This window comes from Carettochelys insculpta, chromosome 19, assembly GCF_033958435.1.
Source record: "Carettochelys insculpta isolate YL-2023 chromosome 19, ASM3395843v1, whole genome shotgun sequence".
NCBI classification, from domain to species: Eukaryota; Metazoa; Chordata; order Testudines; family Carettochelyidae; genus Carettochelys; species Carettochelys insculpta.
In genome coordinates this window covers 14894221-14915123 of record NC_134155.1, presented here as the reverse complement: position 1 = coordinate 14915123, position 20903 = coordinate 14894221, and the positions used below count along the sequence as shown (strand labels likewise).

Sequence of the window (20903 nt, the reverse complement as noted above, 5' to 3'; positions counted from 1 at the left end):
CAGGTATTCTGTAACTCCCTGAAAACATTTCATTTTAAAGCATTAACACGGATACAGCACTGGCTTTAGGAGCAGATACACTCAGTACTGCAGACTAGAACATCTGAGGACGACAACAGCTCAAACAGGTAGCAACCCATTAGTGAAAATAAGTTTTAACCTCTTCTTACTCACCTCAGCTCTTTGACTCTATGTACACACAAACAGATTACACTATAGTTTGAGAATACTGATCTCCACAGATAAAACAATTTTACTCTCTGGAAGCACACACGATTGTTGGCAATTTTATTCTGAATTTACATTGTTGCTCAAATATAAGGGCTTCATTCAACAAACATCTAATTTGTCATTTAAAAAGACAGGTTTAAAGAGAAACGTCAACCCTTTTGACATCAGGAAGCTGGCCAGCATGTTCATAGTACTGAGGAGGAGGAAAACAAGCACTGAGAGAGGCATGTTTAAGAGCACCAGTTCTAATACTGAAGAAGAGGATATCAAGAGATACAGCAAACACAGATGGGGTCCAAAGACAGGTGACTTAAATGGTTGGAGTCATAGAAAGACTATTATGGAGATTAAAAGACTGGAACTGTTAAGAGGGCAGAATAGTAATACAAGATGTGAAAGAGATCTACTTGATTACAAATTATAGAGCATGCAAATAAGAACACCTGATTTACTTTCACATTAAATCAGCATATTCAATGAAAACAAAAGACAACTAAAAAGCTCACTTGTATAGTTAACCCATGAAACACACTTCCAAATGGTAGCATTGAGGCCAACACCTTAGCAGGATTTTTAAAAAGGACTGAATTTTTAGACAGATGGAAAGAACACTTTTTATACAGATAAAAATTGTTAGAGGTATAATCTTATCCTTCAAAGCCTAAGGTTGTGATCAGGAAGAAAGTTCCCCTATGAGCAGTTTCCCTGATTCACAGAATAGAATACTCATAGAATACTAGGACTGGAAGGGACTTTGAGAGGCCATCAAGTCCAGCCCCCAATAATTGAAGATACACATATCCTAGAACTGGAAAGGACCTTGGGAGGTCATCTAGTCCAGTCCCCTGCCCTCTTGGCAGGACCAAGTACCATCCCTGACATCTATTTGCCCCAATCCCTAAATGGCCTCCTCAAGGATTGAGCTCACAATGCCAGGTTTAGCAGGCTAATGCTCGAGCTACCCCTCCCCCAAGACAGATTTCCAAGTAGTGCAAATCAAATCAGCACATCATTACTGATGGAGCTACAGAAGTTTATACCAGTGGACGATCTGGTGCAACCATTTTTAAGTTGTTTTCATATCAAGACAGAATCCTGACCCTGAAGAAGTCAATGGGAGCTGTGCCATCAAACAAGGCTCCTTCACGTTTAATAGGTTTGTCTCATATGCCCAGCTCTCTCTATGTCCAGTGAAGTCTGGAGAATGTTCTATTTTCTGAATAAAAGGCAGTCCAGTAACACTCTAAAGACTAACAAAATAACTCATTAGATGGTGAGCTTTTGTGGGACAGACCCACTTCTTTAGACCATAGCCATACCAGAACAGACAAGAAGTGGGTCTGTTCCATGAAACCCATTATCTAATAAATTATTTTGTTAGTCTTTAAAGTGCTACTGGACTGCCTTTTTATTTTGATAGAATATAGACTAACACAGCTATCTCTGTTACTATTTTCTGAATGGTGTTGAAAATTGCAAAATATTTCTTTAGCAAAATAATGTAATGCTTTTGGCATTTTTCTTATAATTTTGTGATTTCCTCTCATCCAATGCCTTTCTTCACTTTTTGCTGTGACAAGCACCAGAACCTCTTACTGCCCAGTGTCAGATAGGATACTGAACTAGATGACCGCTGGTCTGATCCTGTATGGCAACTGAACCTGTTGCCATTTTTACTTCTTAATGGATTTATTAAGTATTCATAATTGGCTATGGTTACACTGACCCGAACTACTGGCAGCAGTATGCAAATGGACAGACTCAAAAATGCAAATAGACACTCATTTGCATATTCGTTCACTGGCAAATGCTACCACCAGCACAAAAATCTGTGTAAAAGTGGTTCTGCTAGCAACACCCTCTCCCCCCACCCTTTGTCAGCAGCCTCTTATTATGCCTGATTTTTCCAGGCATAAGAGGCTGTTGAGCAGTGAGGAGGCGGGGGGTTTGCCAGCAAAACCACGTTTACACAGCTTTTTGTGCTGGTGGTGGCATTTGCCAGTGAGCAAATATGCAAATGAGTGTCCATTTGCATTTCTGAGTCTGCTCATTTGCATACTGCTGCCAGCAGTTTGGGTCAGTGTAACCATAGCCCTAGTGTTTCAATAGCTACAAGTCAATGCTGTGAATCTCATATGTATTTTTCCTCTCTCCAATCACCATCCACACATATCTGAATTTGCAGCGTAGACTGTACTCTTGAATCCAGAATTAAGGGGAAAACAGTGTTAGCCTCAGAATTCTAAGGATGGAGGGTGGAATAAAATGTCATCTTAATGCCAAGAGAGAAAGAATAGGCTCAAAAGGCTAGAGAGGACTAGATTCATCCATGAAATCATTATAATCTAGTTATAATTATAATTAAATATAAATATAATTTCCCTCTACACCTCAAAATAGATTAGGAGTTACAGGAGAAGATACTTCCTTTACTGTCTGTTTAGGGAGGTTTTCTTAAGCATGTTATGAACAACCCTTCTGATTTCCAGTGTCCCTCTAATTTTCAAAGGGTATTACAATACGAATGTAACAATCACCACATCTGTCCTATTCCTCCCTCTTCTTGTCCTCCTTTTAGCATTCTTCACTTCTTGCAATCCTTTCTTCTGCATTTACTTCTGTCTTGCCCTTTCTTCTCCACTTTATGTACCTGCATTTTTACCTTTCTTTCTTCCATTGTGTTCACTCACCTTTCTTCCTTTTTAGTGTTTCTTTAGTCCCCCCCCACCTTCCTGTACATTTTAGTCTCATCTTTTCTCTGTATTTTTCCTCTTGCTTTTGCAGGGCCATGCAACAGTCAGATTCCTCAATCAGATCTCTTTGATGGCCTTTCCTATTGTAATACATTTCAGAGTTTTATGATACAGAAAGTTCACTTTGATCCTATTCAGGAGCATCTCTACCTCAAGCATGCTTGAGCCACAGAACTATTTTCAAAGGAGAACCAACCAGTATCACATGAAGCTAGTCAATTTCCTTCTCCACATGTAAAAAGACTTAGGTAGCTTTAGGACTAAACAATACCCACTCAGAGCAATTCAGAAAGATGGAACACAGAAGCTACACAAGGAGAGGGAAGACAAAAGACAAGCTACTTACCTCCTTCTGAAGGAGATTCCATTCTGTCTCACTAACTAAGCGGTAACCACTAGGCGATACATATGCACTTTCCACGCTCTGTGTGACGCTGGAGAGAAGGGAAGCCGTCTCTTCTTGCTCTGGTGTCATTGCTTTGATTGCTTTTTCCTGATCTTTGGTTAACATGAATCCACTGGGCATTTGCAGAGACCCAAGGGAGGCAGTATCAAAGTTCTCAGATACTGAATCTGCTCCAACTAGTGGTCCAAAATCAGATTCATCCAGATTCCCAGCAGATTTTGCTTTGTTATTATATCCCAAAGTTTTGGACTGTAAAGATCCAGATGTTCCCAGGCTGTCTGTAGACTGTGCTCTTCGAAGTCCATCTTTAAACATATCACTGTCTGATTTATTGAAAGATTCACCAGAAGATAGTAGCAAGTCTGTGTCCAATGAATGGACTGAACCATGGGCACTATTTAAATGTACCTGAAATTGAAAAACAAGAAGGTAAGTCAAATTCTTGTCTTTGCACTGGAATAACAGCAAGGCAAACTGAATATTGGGTGGAAAAGTCCATCCTGATAGCCACTGATTCAAAATTAGCTTTGGTGGGAACACTTGTGGCACCTGAAATTAAGAGCGAAGAGTAGCTTGTGTTTCCCCAGTATGGTGCTGTTAATAGAGCACTCTACTTCCTGAGGAACTACATCTCTGTGGCAGCTCACATTGCAATGAAAAACAAGTTACGCAATACAGTACTATATGGTTATTTAAAAAATTATGTATATTAGTGAACCCAAAATTCCACTGCTATCTAGCACTAGTGGCTCATTTTCTAGCACAAAACTGGGCTTGATACTAACATCAGAAGCATTTACAACTATTATTGTGGAATGATTATGAGCTAACGTCAACTGTACAATAGGTGAATATTTCTTCCTTTGTTTATTAAAATGTAGCCTTATACAAAGTATCCCTTCGTCTTCCTTTGTCAATATTTTTGTGGGATATTATTTAAGAACATGTTTATCTTCTATTGCAATATATAAATATATTCATGCATAAAATAAACTGAAAAATTGAATAAGGATAGAAGTAAATGTCCATGCGCGCTAAGGATTCTAACACCTCCACAAGCCATGTTAGCTTTATTATTTCATATACTCCTCAGAGTAAGGCGCCTGCATATGTATTCTCAATCACAAAACCTAGAACTACAATTCTGTTTCCAAAAATATTTTCAAACATTTTGAGGATTTCAGGTTTTAATTTAGAGATGCAGACTGCAGCTGTCTCAGAAGAGATGTGCCAGTCAAGAGCATTCACTTGACATCCCTTTATGCCTTATTCCATAAGAAAAGAAGGGATGTCTCAGCAAAGGGGGTTACTCCAACATTTGGCTCTGCGTGGATGGGCCAAATATCAGAAAAGCCTCTCCTGACAGAAATGTCAGCAAAAGATATGAAAAATGTGTTGCACAATGTGCAGATCTTCTGCCGACAATTATCGGCAACCTAGATGACACCTAAAAGTCTGACTTATGGTAGCACTCTGGGTTCCATATAAAAGTATATCTATCTATCATGTTTTTATTTAGCAACGAAAGGTCCTGTGGCACCTTATAGACTAACAGAAAAGTTTTGAGCATGAGCTTTCCTGAGCACAGACTCACTTCATCAGACGCTGGTCTTGGAAATCTGCAGGGCCAGGTATAAATAAGCCAGAGCAAGGGTGGGGATAACAAGGTTAGCTCAGTGAGCAAGGGTGAGGCTTACTACCAGCAGTTGATCTGGAGGTGTGAACACCAAGGGAGGGGAAGCTGCTTCTGTATTTAGCCAGCCATTCGCAGTCTTTGTTTAAGACAGAGCTGAGGGTGTCGAATTTGCAGATGAATTGTAGCTCAGAAATTTCTCTTTGGAGTCTGGTCCTGAAATTTCTTTGCTGTAGGATAGCTACTTTTAAGTCTGCTATTGTGTGGCCTGGGAGATTGAAGTGCTCTCCTACGGGTTTTTGTATATTGCCATTTCTGATATCTGATTTGTGTGCGTTTATTCTTTTACGTAGAGACTGTCCAGTTTGTCCGATGAATATAGCAGAGGGGCACTGCTGGCACATGATGGCATAAATTATATTGGTAGATGTGCAGCTGAATGAACCCACGATGGTGTGGCTGACCTGGTTAGGTCCTGTAATGGTGTTGCTGGTGTAGATATGTGGGCAGAGCTGGCAACAAGGTTTATTGCATGGATGGGTCCCTGAGTTAGAGTGACTGTGGTGCGGTGTATACTTGCTGGTTAGGATTTGCTTCAGGTTGGCAGGTCGTCTGTGGGCAAGGACTGGTCTGCCTCCCAAGGCCTGTGAAATTGGGGGATCATTGTCCAGGATGGGTTGTAAATCCCTGATGAAGCTATTTAGCAAACCTTAAGACAAAACTATGATTTAAAAAAAAAAAAAAAAAAAAAAACTAACTGAACAGAATTTGCAGTTAAGTTACAGATGGAAATTAAATAGCTCCTTAAACAAAATGGGCATGGCAGGCATTTCAACCATAGAATAAAACATGCCATAGAATGAATTACATTGAAGAGACTCAAGTCCATGTGTGTCAGACATGAAATATTCTGTTCATGCTTCCAATATAAAACTAGACAGAAATAGACAGGATATAAATTAGAGTAATGTGTTTATAACTAGCAGAGGGAAACATTTCCTCTCCATGTTTTTAAACACACAGTTAACCAATTTTATTCTTGAAGTTGTAATGCAACTCTGGTATGCATTTTAAAAAAACAAAGATCTCTAAAAACACTTGAAAATAAGGTTTAATTTCTGATCAATGACTTGTGCTCCAACTGGTTTTCCCAAGTCATTTTCTTCAATTGCTGTGCAACGTCAAGAGAAAAATCTGTTTGACAAACTGCACACCTATTTGTATATTTTTGCTGATATTTAAGAATACCGTGTTCTTTTGAAATGTTTTTTAAAGATAAAGTTTGAGTGATCATCTGAGAGAGTAAAAGCTAAAACATTTTACTCTGATTAATCAAGTTACAGTCCACCCTTAGTCCGTCCCCCCCGCCCACCCCCCAGAAGGACTCTTACAATAGAGAATGCCTTTAATATAATTTATATTTCTTACATTTAAAAAAAAAAAAGATCTTATCAACTTTCTGTTACACATTGCATTTTCTGACAAAACATAAGACAACATGCTTAAAATGGATGGATGATGACATGTCTAAAAAGCATGCCAAACGAATTTATCCTGTAAGCCAGGTATGCGCAAAATGGGGGTACCCCTTGAGGCGGCAAAAAATTTCATAAGGGGAGGCACAGCACCATTGGCTGCTGGGTCTCAGGCTCATCCATCTCATTAAAAATGCTGAACTATGTTACTATTTTGATGTATGAGCATTCACATTTATATCCCCATTAACAAAGTTTTACTTTCTACACGCTTATTTTCTTACACATGCTGAAAGTATTTTTTTTTCTTTTTTCATATCAACATAAGTGAAACGTCCATCGGTCTGGATTACATTAGACAAGTTGTGGGGGACCTGCTAACTGCAGAGATGAAAAGTGGGGCCCAATGTAAAAAGTTTGCTCACTCCTGCTGTTACCAAAAGGTGGAATTTTCTGTAGGTTACACACCATTTTAAAGAGACACAGAGAAGACAATTAGCTGGTGCTACACAAGCAAATGGCCTGTAAAGCATATTATACAAGAGAGCTTATAGATGATGTATATCTAATTGTGGAAATGACATGATGATGGGTTTTTAGGAGTTATTGCCTGCTGTATAGCTCATCACATAAAAGGTCATAAATAGCAATGATAAGAAAAGACAACAACCCTACAATATACCTAACCAAGCCATTCTCTCTACTCAAAACATAAAATATGTAAGATAGTCCAGCCAGCCTGATTGTTAATGCTAAATAAATGCAGATATTTATGGAAAAACTCATTAACAAATAATGTATGCCAGGGAATGAATCTAAAAGAATGAGTGTTCCGCGGCCAAATGTTCCTTTCAATACAGGTTCACCTTCTCTAGTCCAACACTCTCTTGACCAGCAACAGCTGTAATCCAGCATGACTTTAGTTAGCTGGATGACCACTTACCATGGATGTGGCCAAGCTTCCTCGGTCCCATAAAGATTGCTCAGAGCCACCAGTCCTGGCTCTCAGTGTTTCGTGCTGTTTAGCTCTAATTTACCCCAAACATCTTTTAAGAACCCAGTAAGCAGTGGAAGTGCTGAAAATGTTGCTAGACAATATTGACTTCCCATGGTCCAGCATATTCTCTCATTCAGCACCAGTCAGGTCCCTCAGGGTGCGGGACTAGAGGGGTTCAATCTGTAGTTCAAAAATTCCTTATTTTGGCACACAGATGCCGGCAGATTGCTGTATAAGACTGTGAAAGTTAGCTCTCATTGAAAAATATAGGATAAAGCTATGTCTCAATGATTAGGTTATAGTGGATTTCTCAACCAGTTTCCAAGTCATTCTCGTCCATCCTTCCTGTTGAAGGGAAAGGGCTAGGTAGGGACTGTCGAACTGAGGAAGTAAATGCATGGTTACGCAGGTGGTGTCGGAGAGAGGGCTTTGGATTCTTCGATCGTGGGACGCTGTTCTGGGCACAAGGATTATTGGGAAGAGATGGGGTCCACCTAACCAAGAAAGGAAGGAGCATTTTCGCAAGTAGGCTTGCAAACTTAGGTGAGGAGAGCTTTAAACTAGGTTTGCTGGGGGATGGTGACCAAAACCCCGTCGGTAGAAAGGAACTTGGAGGCCAGGAAGAAATGCAAAGAGGAATGTACAACAAAAGTGGAACCTTGCTTCAAGTAGTGAGGGGGGGGATCAAGTGGTTATCTAAGGTGTTTGTACACAAATGCCAGAAGTCCAGGTAACAAGCAGGAGGAATTAGAAGCCCTGGCTCAGTCCAAGAACTATAGCTTGATTGAAATAACAGAGACTTGGTGGGATGACTCGCATGAGTGGAGCGCTGCCATGAAAGGGTATAAAAACTGTTCAGGAAGAATAGGCAAGGGAGAAAAGGAGGAGGAGTTGCACTGTATGTAAGAGAGCACTATAATTGCTTGGAACTCCAGTACATAGAGGGAGAAAAGTCTGTTGAGAATCTATGGGTCGAGCTTAGTGGTGTAGGCAGCACTGGAGATGTGGTGGTTGGTGTCTGCTACAGGCCACCAAATCAGGATGATGAGGAAGATGAGGCTTTTTTTGGACAACAGAGAAGTTTCTGGATCGCGGGCTCTCGTTATCGTGGGGGACTTCAATTACCCTGACATCTGTTGGGAGACCAATACAGTGGTACACAAGCAGTCCAGGAAGTTTCTGGAGAATGTTGGAGATCACTTATTGGTACAAGTGCTGAAGGACCCGACCAGGGGTTGTACATGGCTCGATCTGCTGCTTACAAACAGGGAGGAACTAATAGGGAAGGTAGAGGTGGGGGACAACCTGGGAAGCAGTGGTCATGAGATGGTAGACTTCAGGATCCTGACCAAAGGAAGGAAAGAGAGCAGCAAATTACACACCTTGGACTTCAGAAAAGCAGACTTTGACTCCTTCAGGAACCTGATGGGAAGAATCCCCTGGGATGCTACCATGAAGGGAAAAGGAGTCCAGGAAGCCCTGTTGAAGGCGCAGAAAGAAACTGTCCTGATGTGCAGCAAGAGAAGTAAATATGGTAGGAGACCAGACTGGCTTAGTGGGGAAATCCTTGGAAAACTTAGGCACAAGAAGGGAGCTTACAAAAAGTGGAAACTTGGACAGACGTCTAGGGAGGGGTATAAACGTATAGCTCGAGAACATAGGGCAGTTATCAGGAAGGCGAAAGCACAACTGGAATTGTGACTCACGAGGAATGTGAAGGATAACAAGAAAAGTTTCTACAGGCATGTTAGCAAGAAGGTGATCAGAGAGGGCGTGGGGCCCCAATGGAGGAGGGAGGTAACCCAGTGACAGATGATGTAGGGAAAGCTGAAGTACTTAATGCTTTCTTTGCCTCTGCCTTCAAGGACAAAGCCAGCTCCCGGACTAATGCGATAAAGTGATGCATTGTGGGATGAACGTGGACAGTCTCTGGTGACGAAAGAACAGGTTAGCAGCTGCTATCTAAAAAAAGCTAAATGTACATAAATTGATGGGCCCAGACTGAACTCATCCTAGGGTTCTGAGGGAGTTGGCATATGTTGTTGACAAGCCCTTGGCCATTATCTTCGAGAAGTCATGGCGATCGGGAGGGAACCCGGATGACTGGAAAAAGGCAAATGTAGTGCCCATCTTTACAAAAGGAAAGAAGGATGATCCGGGGAACTATAGGCTGGACAGTCTTACATCAGTCCCTGGAAAAATCATGGAGGGGCTCCTCAAGGAAGTCATTTTGAGGCACCTGGAGGAGGGGAGAGTGATCAGGAATAGTCAGCATGGATTCATGAAGGGCAAGTCATGCCTGCCCAATCTGATCAGTTTCTATGATGAGATAACTGGCTCTGTGGATAGGTGGGGGGGGTGGGAAATCAATGGATGTGATTTAATCTTGACTTTAGCAAAGCTTTTGATATGGTCTCCCACAATATTCTTGTCAGTAAGTTAAAGGAATGTGGACTGGATAAATGGACAGTAAGATGGATAGAAAGCTGGCTAGAAGGTCAGGCCCAGCGGGTAGTGATCAACGGCTCAATGTCAGGATGGCGGTTGGTTTCTAGTGGAGTGCCCCAAGGTTTGGTTCTGGGTCCTGTTCTATTCAACATATTTATCAATGACCTGGATGAGGGGCTGGATTGCACCCTCAGCAAGTTTGCAGATGACACTAAGCTAGGGGGAGAGGCAGATACGCTGGAGGGTAGGGACAGGGTCCAGACTGACTTAGACAAATTGGAAGACTGGGCTGCAAGAAATCTGATGAGGTTCAATAAGGACAAGTGCAGAGTCCTGCACTTGGGCCGGAAGAATCACAAGCATTGTTACAGGCTGGGGTCCGACTGGCTCGGTAGAAGTTTTGCAGAAAAGGAGCTGGGAGTTGTAGTGGACGAGAAGCTGAACATGAGTCAACAGCGTTGTAGCCAAGAAAGCTAATAGCATATTAGGTTGCATCAAGGGGAGTGTTGCCAGTAGATCCAGAGAAGTGATTATTCCTCTCTATTCAGCTTTGGTGAGGCTGCATCTGGAGTACTGTGTCCAGTTCTGGGCCCCCAACTATAGGAAGGATGTGGATATGCTGGAGATGGTCCAGTGGAGGGCAACCAAAATAATTAGGGGGATGGAGCGTATGACTTATGAAGAAAGGCTGAGGGAATTGGGACTGTTTAGTCTGCAGCAGAGAAGACTGAGGGGGGACTTGATAACAGCCTTCAACTTACTGAAGGGAGGTTGCAAAGAGGCTGGAGAGAGGCTGTTCACAGTGGTCAGGGATGGCAGAACACGGAACAATGGTCTCAAATTGCAGCTGGAAAGGTCCAGGTTGAACATTAGGAAAAACTTTTTCACTAGGAGGATGGTGAAGCATTGCAATGGTCTACCCAGGGAAGTAGTGGAGTCTCCATCCCTGGAGGTGTTTAAGTCTCACCTTGACAAAGCCCTGGCTAGGCTGATCTGATGGGTTTGGTCCTGCCTAGGGCAGGGGGCTGGACTTGATGGCTTTTTTTAGGTCTCTTCCAGATCTACTGTTCTATGATTACATCATTTGAAGAAACTAAAAAAATTTCTCTCACTAAGCAGTCTTCTAGAAACCATGCATTCTAGCATCCAATAAATGAGAGAAGCGCATTCAAGCTAACACAGAAAGGAAAGAAGTATATTGAAGATCTGCATTCAGACAGACCAAGAGAATGAAATGCAAATTTCTCTCTATCATATCAAAAGTAGGCCTTGCAGTAATCTGAGAACACTAAATGATCTCTAACCATGTGGGTACTGCAGTGCTAATTTATAACCATTTGGTTTAAGGAAAAACTAATTTGATAATTTTGTAGCTTTATGTCAAATCTTTAAAGCAAATTTACACATTTATTTTACAAACAAGTTTGTTAACAGTAAAAAAGGACTTCTGAATTGCTGGGGTAGAAGCATATTTTTGCGATTGGGAAAAACATGTTAAAATTATTGAATACTAACAATTTTAAAAAGAAGATTTTGTGATCTCATTATCAGTCATGGATATGCATGGTAGAAAGCCTGTAATGTGTATTTTGCATTTTGTGTATGGTTATTAAATCAGTAGACTGTTAAATACTGTAAAAGTATATTAAACTCTCTCTCTCAACTCCGTGATTTACATCCTCTAAAAATACAGTCAACCATCGAGTTATATGGGGGCTGTGTCCCTGCAACCCCTGTGTAACATAATGTGCAAGTTGAGGAGAGATGAGAACCAGGCTGCTGCCTAGTTCCTGGCTCCCATGGGCTTGCAGTAGGTGGGAAATTGGTGGGCTGGTCAGTTTCTTGGCTCCAGAGTGGCAGGGAGCGGGAACCAGGGGACAGCCTGGTTCCTGTCTCCCTACTGCTTGCAGGACCTGGGAAACGGACCAGCACATGGCCAGTCACTTTCCCCGGTCTTGCAAGCAGTAGGGAGACAGGAACCAAGTGGCATCCTGATTCTCAGTTCCCTGCTGCTTGTGGGTCCCAGGAAACTGACCAGTACACAGGTGGCGGCAGTCGCATTAACCTAAGACATGGGCAACTTGGTTGCATGCATCTCGAGGGTTTACTGTAGGTATAAGGCCAAAATCCTAAATCCATTTTTCAGGGCTGACAAGTAAGCTTTTACAGCAGAGAACAAAGTGGTTTGTTTTTTTTGTTTTTTTTATTAAAGAAAACAAGTTTGTCACTATTAGGCTGCATACCCAAGAAATGAATTGTCAGGGAATCAAAGGGAAACTTAACACCCACAAAGAAGCATTTCAACTAGGCAAGTTTCATATAGATTCTAAACTTCAGGTTGTGTCTTCAATTTTACTCATTTTTCACAAATGAAAAGTTGAGGTAATTTGAAATATTATTATTTCAGTTTACACAAAATACACAGCAATAGTAAAATTCACAAAACATACAAAATAAAAGCTGACTGATGTCAGTGGTCTCTCTCTCTCCCCTTTGGCTATTCTAATCCAGCTCAAGAGGAGACAACAAAACTTCTGTGCAGAGTTCCAGCTTCTGGATTGGATAGAGCAGCTTCTCTGGCTGCTAAACACATGGAAACAGATGCTCAACTGAGAAAATTGTTGTAGACCAACTCAAGTCAATGGAACCATGGCATTTTATGTCAGCTGAAGATCTGTCTCAATGAATTTTTGCGGCCAGAGACTACTTCGATTGATATAAAATCAGCATGAAATTCACTATGTACCAGTTAGCATGGCAAAGGCAGCAGATCTTGTGCAATCACAATTTTGCTTATTTTTAATGTAGCAGGCCTTAGAGAGTGGTCGTAAGTACAGGTTCTGATGCACATGTATACCTTCTAATTTTAGTAATTGTAATACAGTTCTGTTATGCTGAAAATAAAGTTATCATCATTCTAAACAGCTTATCCACTGAAAGATCTGTAATCAAGTTCAAACAAATTCTATTAAAAATAGTCACAGTTTGATTGGAATGATAGCCAGCACAGATAGACTTATTGAACACCATGCAAAATGCATACTATACAAAATTGTTTTGAACTACTCATTTGTTTTACCTCTTCATTAAGTAACTGCGTAAGGGATTCTTCATGGGTTAGAGAGCATACCACTTTTGTTTCATCTTCTGATTCTTTTTGTTTCTGTTCCTTCCCTTTGCTAAGTCGCCACTGTTCATCTTCTTCCTAGAAGCAAAGCATTTAAAATGTTTCATTTCTGGTTTATTCCACAGGAATTTGCACTTGGTGGCCATCACATTTAATAAACTTAATAATAATAAATAGTTTAATAAATCAAACTATTGTGAAGGTAACATACTGATGGGTTCAAAACTAGGAACCCTTTTACAAGAGAAGGCTTCTTTAGCTCAGTGTAGCAGTATACACTTCTCTCACTACTGGTGGTTGAGCTTTGTTTAAAAAGGAGCTGCTTACTTACTTTCCTTCCTATGTCAAGTACCATGAAACAGGTAAAAACCCAAAACTGTTTAAGCTGATCATTCTATGGAACTTGGTAAGCAAAATGCCTGTACACACAAAGAATGCTCCCAAATCCATTACAAAAGCATGGAAAACAGAACAAAAGATTTGTGTCTTGAGTGACAGAAGATGGCAAATGTCACGAGAAAAAGACTTAAAAAATTCTCATTTGAAGTACACACAACATTCTCAGCATAAGAAAATTTAATTTTCTTCAAGTAGCACTTAAAACCAAGTCCTTTTCATTTATTTACGGGCCAGTCACTATATAGAAAAAATAAAAGGCAGTCAAAACTTGCCATTCCAACCTCCTTGACCCAGGTGTTTGGCACTGGAGGTGACAACTGCTAGCCACTCTAAAATTTCATTGTAATGAACCTGGCAGCACTGACAGAAATATAGCAGTATACTGGTATGCAAGTATTTAACAGTGTTTTTGAAACTGAAACAGAAGATTTTAATAATTTCTCAGAAAGTACAACTACTACTTTTTACAAAGCATAACCTAACTTAAGAGCCAAACTAAAGATGCAGCCTCCTGGCCACAGATTGTATATTTAGTAACTATTATATTAACTCAACAATGTCACGTTATAAATAAAGTGAAGAAACAGGAAACCTGATCCTTCTTTTTCAGTTCTTCAACTTGTCGGAGCTGTTCAGAGGTCAGAACGATTTCCATACGTTGCATGTCCCTCATCAGCAAACGCTGAGACTCTAAGAACTGGTCATTGGCCTTCTGCCAGGTATGTTTCAACTGGTTGTGCTGTTGTCGCTCTTGGTCTAACAGGTGGCAGACTATTCAGTAAGCAAAAAGAGCTTTTCTTAATTGAATTTTAATAGTCAAACAGCTTACTTTTTCTCCAAATGGCCTCATGAATTAAAGTAACTGTTAGGATTTTATTCAGAAAAACGTTCCTCTGTGTTGAATATATCGAAACTTATAAATAACAACAGAGGTAGCCGTGTTAGTCCGTACTCCAACAAAACAAAACAGCAGAAATGTAGCACTTTAAAGACTAACAAAATGATTTATTCGATGATGAGCTTTTGTGTTTTGTTAGTCTTTAAAGTGCTACATTTCTGCTGTTTTGTGTTGTTGAAACTTATGAGTTTTTCTAATTCCCAAGAGTTGATAATGTTAGAAATAACAGTTACTGACAATAATATTGTTAACTAGGACGCATGAGTTCAGTGCCCAGAAGCTGAAGAATGACAGGAATTTATCATAAGCAAAATTACTAAAGCAATCTGTTGTCTCAAGAGTGAGACCCTACCAAATTCACTGTTGATGTTGGTTAATTTCACGGTCATACAATTTTAAAAATAATAAATTTCATATTTTCACCTATTTAAACCTGACATTTCATGATATTGTAATAAAAGGGGTTCTGATCCATAAAAGAGTTGGGGCGGAGGTCACAAGATTATTGTGGAGAGCCCAGCTCTGAAGGCAGAGCTGTCACCAGCAGCACTGCAGAAGTAATGATGGCATGGTGTGGTATTGTCACCCTTACTTCTGTGCTGCTGCCTGCAGAAATGGGCTGTCAATCAGAACCCTCAGCTCTGAAGGAAGCAGCTCAGAAGCAGGTATAGCATGGTATGGTACTGCCATTCTGACTTCTGTGAGGTTGCTGGCAGGGTGCTGTCTTCAGAGCTGGGTCCTCAGTCAGGAGCCACTGCTCTACAGCCATCCACCTCTGAAGACAGTGCAGAAGTAAGAGTGAGGATACCACAACTAACCCCTAAAATAAACCTGCAACCTCCCTGAAACTCCCTTTTTGGTCAGGACCACTAATTTAATAAATATTGTTCTCCCCTATGAAATCTGCATAGTTAGTATATGGTAAAAGCATAGAAAAGACCAGATTACACAGGGGCAAACTAGATTTCAGTCTGATTTGTTTTTCATGGCCTTGAATTTGTTAAAATACCACTCATGAGTTAATTTATTGCAAAGGGAAATTTGCCTCGATAGTCCTTTTTAGTGTTGTGTGGTATCTGCTGTTAGCCATACGTGCACACGTGCCTGTAGGCATACATCCTCCTCTCCCATTACTCATAAAACTCCGACATAAGAATGTATGCTGATTAAGGTTGGAATCACCATTTTTATGTTTCAACTATACCTAGCATACCGTTTTACTAGAAACAAACAAATACTAGAGTTACTAATAATTCTATCCATGGATACTAGAAAAATCAGGACAACCATGAAAGCAAAGTCTGTGATACCATCAGAACCAAATACAAGTTCAACATTTGGTGAGAATAAGTGGATCTCCCACTGCAAATATGCATAACAGCACTAGAATCATTTGTTGGGTGGAAACTTGAAGTGCTTTATTATTTAAAATATTTGGTCAATAAGCCAAGATAAGACCCCAAAGCTATGTTTATACTAGAAGCATGTCTACAGAAGTTACTGTCAGAAGAGATGTTCCAACAAAACTGTCAACAGATCCTGTCTACATATAAAAGCAGATTGATCTTTTGGTCTGTTCTGTCAAAAAGAGGGCCTCCTGGAACATCTACTCGGCTTTTTTGTTGGCAGTTTCTGTTGACAAAACACATTTTCTGTGTAGATGTTCTGAGAGTTTTGTAGACAAAACTGGAGGTTTGTAGACAAAACTCGCCAGTGTAGACGTGCCCCAAGAGAAAAAGCTTTGTCTACATTGGCTTCACAACCTTTAGTGTAGGCATAAGTCAGACCAATGTTGTTTTATAGTTACCTTCATGCAGCTCCTTCCGTAATTTCTCTGCATCTTCTTGCAAGACTGACTTCTGAGTATTCAGAACAGCTACATACATCTCCAAATCTGTCCTACAGGACTTCTCAGCTTCCAGATAATGATTCAGTTCTTTAACCTGAGGAAGATAAGTGAAGGGGGAGACCCAGCAAAATTTAGCATTATAATTATACACATTTCATTTTTATATTACCACATTATTTGTTGTGATTATATGTAGTTGATGAGTTCAGGGTTATTTATAGGAATAACAAATAACTGAACATCTATTGTGCAAAGACTATATATTTAGATCATTATGTAAGCTATTTCTTCATCTGAGTTCTACTAGTCAGAGCACATACGTATATAGTCAGATATTTGGGATGGAGCAATGGGCCATGACGACAGTCAAGAGGGTTACATGCTCACTATAGTGACTCTGAACTATCCCTACTAAAATCATATACTGGGACCATGTATTTTTGACATTTCCAGAGAGTTAATTAATCTTTAAATACCAAAAGCAAGCAGATCATTAACAGTTTAAATCCTTTACAAATACACATTAAACTGATCTGGAGCATCTTATGGCACATTTACATTCATAATGCTAAGGGCATATTGGTAGCTTGCTAAGAGCCAGAAGGCTACATGTGCATGTAAAATATACAAAAATGCTGCGATCAGAAATATATGCTTATGCCTATATTTTAAAGCTTATCATTTGCCACATATAGACAACAGAAACTGAGTGCAATGGCAAAATCTTGAGGTTACACAGAAAGGGCAGATGGCAGCCAACTTTTGTGACCTTGCGGTTTGCATTTGGTCCTAAGACCATGCACTGTCCATAGCTGCAGTAACAGTGGCAGTATTACTATCATTAAGTCTTCCGGAACAGTTGAAATTCAAAAGGGGGCAAATTCTGTGAACATATTTTGAAACACAAATAATAATAGCCAAAAGTTCCTTGCTGTTGCATATGCAAGGGTTTTCAGGTCAGGAAACTTGGGTTTAATTCCTTGCTCCACCAGACCTCCTGTATGATCTTGGGAAAGTCTGTACCTCCAGACCCACCACACTACGGAAAAATTAGTACTTCCCTATTTTCTATTAATACAGGTGAACTATATGGGCCAAAAGGTATTATCATAACCCAGTCACTGTTTAACATTAAATAGTATTAAGCGAGGCCTGGTATACAGCCTGCTTAGTTTAAATTTATTAGGGTTTGTGATGCGCACAGATTAAAGACAGAGGGTGGGCCATATGCAAAACGTATCTAAGAATGGTAGATAATGAGCTGAGTAGTTGTAAGGATTTGATTTCTTATGGAATTGATAGTTTTAATATCATATTTTGTTGGGATGCTATCAGGTAACTCTAAAGGTCTCCCCATGAACTTAGCCCAATTGTCCACAACATTGAAAATAACATCGTGACATGACACAGAGGTCTAGGCAGATGACTGGAAGTAGAGTTCCAAGGTCACCTTCCTGTTGCAGCATTCCACAAATGCTGGGGCCACATTCTCACACTCTAGAATGGAAATAAATGAGTGGCTTGCTCATTGTGTGGAGCAAGAACCAGAGCCCCTGGAAGATTGTCATGAGAGGGGTGGAGAAGCCTGGCAGTAGCCAAAGATTGCTCTCATCAACTGACTCTTGCTTGAACAGCAAAAAATTAAAAAAAATTGGAAAACAATTGTATGAGCTTCCAGATAGATCTGAGGGACTTCAACAGGCCAAAAACCCCAAGCAACAAAAAATATATACGTATATATACGGTCTACCAAAGCTCACACCAACTTAGCACTTAAACAATACTTTGCACCTTAAGCACAATAGATATTGTTGAAACTGAAACTAAAACCTAATGTAACAGAGAGGAAGCCGTGCTAGTCTATACACTATCAAAACAAAAAGCAGTCAAGTAGCACTTTAAAGACTAGCAAACTAGTTTATTAGGTGAGCTTTCGTGGGACAGACCCACTTCTTCAGACCATAGCCAGACCAGAACAGACTCAATATTTAAGGCACAGAGAACCAAAAACAGTAAGCAAGAGGACAAATCAGAAAAAGATAATCAAGGTGAGCAAATCAGAGAGTGGAGGGGTGGGGGGGAAGGTCAAGAATTAGACTGAGCCAAGTATGCAGACGAGCCCCTATAGTGACTCAAAGTTCCCATCACGATTTAAACCATGTGTTAATGTGTCGAATTTGAATATAAAAGCCAGCTCAGCTGTTTCCCTTTCCAGAACGGTGTGATAATTCTTCTTCAGTAACACACACACCTTTCCTCTCTGTTACTATTCAACATACCTTTAGGTCATTGACAGAATGCCCCATTCCATTAAAATGTTGATTAACTGGTTTGTGGATTATACTCCTCTACTAACATCATATATGCCATCATGTGCCAACAACGCCCAGATGCTTTGTATATTGGACAGACTTCTAACTCCCTTAGACAAAGGGTCAATGGGCACAAAACAGACATCAAAACACTCCAGATCCACAAACCAGTCAGTCAACATTTTAATGGAATGGGGCATTCTGTCAATGACCTAAAGGTATGTGTGTTACTGAAGAATTATCACACCGTTCTGGAAAGGGAAACAGCCGAGCTGGCTTTTATATTCAAATTTGGCACATTAACACATGGTTTAAATCGTGATGGGAACTTTCTGAGTCACTATAGGGGCTCGTCTGCATACTTGGCCCAATCTAATTTTTGACCTTCCCCCCCACCCCTCCACTTTCTGATTTGCTCACCTTGATTATCTTTTTCTGATTTGTCCTCCTTGCTTACTGTTTTTGGTTCTCTGTGCCCTAAATATTGAGCCTGTTCTGGTCTGGCTATGGTCTGAAGAAGTGGGTCTGTCCCACGAAAGCTCACCTAACAAACTAGTTTGCTAGTCTTTAAAGTGCTACTTGACTGCTTTTTGTTTTAAAACCTAATGTGTTTGTGAGGGCAGAGGCAAAGGATCAAAGAGTCAGAGAAGAATGCCCGACGACGACTGACTTGCCACGCAAGACAAACTGCAATCCTTCCTGATGGTGCCAGGGTGACTGATGGAGCCGAACAACAGCACTGAAGATCTAAGTCAGCATTAATGTTATCATCTATCATTTGTTTTGGTGGAAAATATGTTACAAAATGAAGCCCCATCATCAAAAAAAAGTAAGGGGATATATACCAGTTTTACAAAATTCAAGCTTAAGCACCTGTTTCGTGGGGAATCCACTGGGAGACAGACCTAATTACTGTAACATTGATGGAACTGCTACAAAAGTTTCTCATCCTGAATAATACAGATGATCACCTGTATTTAGACATAAGCTACTGAATATTTGTTAAAAGAACAGGATAAAAAGAATAACTCCAGATGCAACTGTCATACTCTACATGAAGTCCTGACTACTTTTATAAACAGGGAGAGGAACGAATTCACATTTTCCCTAACGTCAAACTAGGGCTGGATTAACTCTTCTGGGGGATTGAGGACAGCTAGACTTTTTGAGGCCCCCTAGGTTCCAGGGTGGGTACAAAAATTAAAGGTGCTGTGTGTGGGAGGGGCTTGGGTACAGGAAGGGGCTGGTCTGGGACAGAGCAAGTGTGTGGGAGGAGGCAGGGAGATGGGGCACCTGACTGGCACTGCTTCTATGTGGTGTGTGTTGGGGCAGGGGGAACAAGTGGTTCTGCACTGTCCTGTGCTTACATGCAACCCCTCCGCTACTCTCCCACTGGCCATGATTCTCAGCCAACAGGTGCAGCAGGTGAAAAGCCTGCAGGCAAATGCAAGGACAGAGAGCTTCACTGCACCCACAGCAAAATGGCTCCAGCCCAGGATGGGAAAGAGAATAACAACATGCTGAACTGCCTCTCCTGGTCCCAACAGGCAGAGCTATCAGAAATGCAGCTGGCAGGAGCTTTAGTGACTGCATCCCTTTCATAATCTGGCCCTGCTTCAGACAAGCAATGCAAATCAGGAGTGAGGCACTAAGGAAAAAATGTAGAATCTATTCTCAGACAATATCTGGGTAATTCAGTCATCTTCTGGATAAGAAACCAGTGAATCAGCTACATTTAGAGTGTTCTGTATGTGACAGACAGCCATTAGCTCTTTAAACGGCTATACGCTATATGTTTGCAAGGTGGACTAATACTTTACAATAAACCCTCGATTTTACAGACCCTGATTTAGTGGACTTCAGGAACAATGCTCCTGAAGTCCACTGCGGTCTGTAAAATGATCCCCCCGCCCCGCTGGCCAAAAAAAAAAAAAAAAAAAAAAATTAAGAAACTTACTGCTGGTGCAGCCTGGAAGAGCCATCATACGTACATGGCAGCTCCAGGCTGTGCAGTGGCCCCTCCAGCTGCACGTGGCAAAGCAGCTCTGGCCATGTGGCGGGGCACCTCTAGCTACGCATGGAACGGCAGCTCCAGCCACGTGGTGGGGTGCCTCCAGCCGCATGTGGCAAAGCAGCCATGGCCACATGGCAGGCGCCTCCAGTGGCACGTGGCAAGGCAGCTCCAACAACATGGCAGGATCCAGTAGCTCCTTTGGCAACAGTGGTTCCGGTGAGTGGCAGGGGTTTTTTTTGAAAGGGGAGGAAGGCTGGGCCTGGAAGAGCCCAGCAGGGGTGGGTGGGCAGTAACTCTTGCATGTAATAGAATTTTTGGGAAAAACAGACAACCTTCCCCCCTCCATTATATCAAAGGTTTA

General features: G+C 41.0%; 1 protein-coding gene across 1 annotated transcript in view; it reads right to left on the bottom strand.

Annotated features, from left to right (window-relative positions):
• The window catches only part of RABEP1 (rabaptin, RAB GTPase binding effector protein 1), a 101954-nt gene that overhangs the window by 18551 nt on the left and 62500 nt on the right, over positions 1-20903 (bottom strand). Inside the window, exons 6-9 of the mRNA XM_075014039.1 lie at positions 16175-16310; positions 14062-14240; positions 13023-13148; positions 3331-3798 (exon numbers count right to left, since the gene is read on the bottom strand). Coding sequence (XP_074870140.1) covers positions 3331-3798; positions 13023-13148; positions 14062-14240; positions 16175-16310 — 909 coding nt within the window. The remainder of the gene's footprint in view (positions 1-3330; positions 3799-13022; positions 13149-14061; positions 14241-16174; positions 16311-20903) is intronic.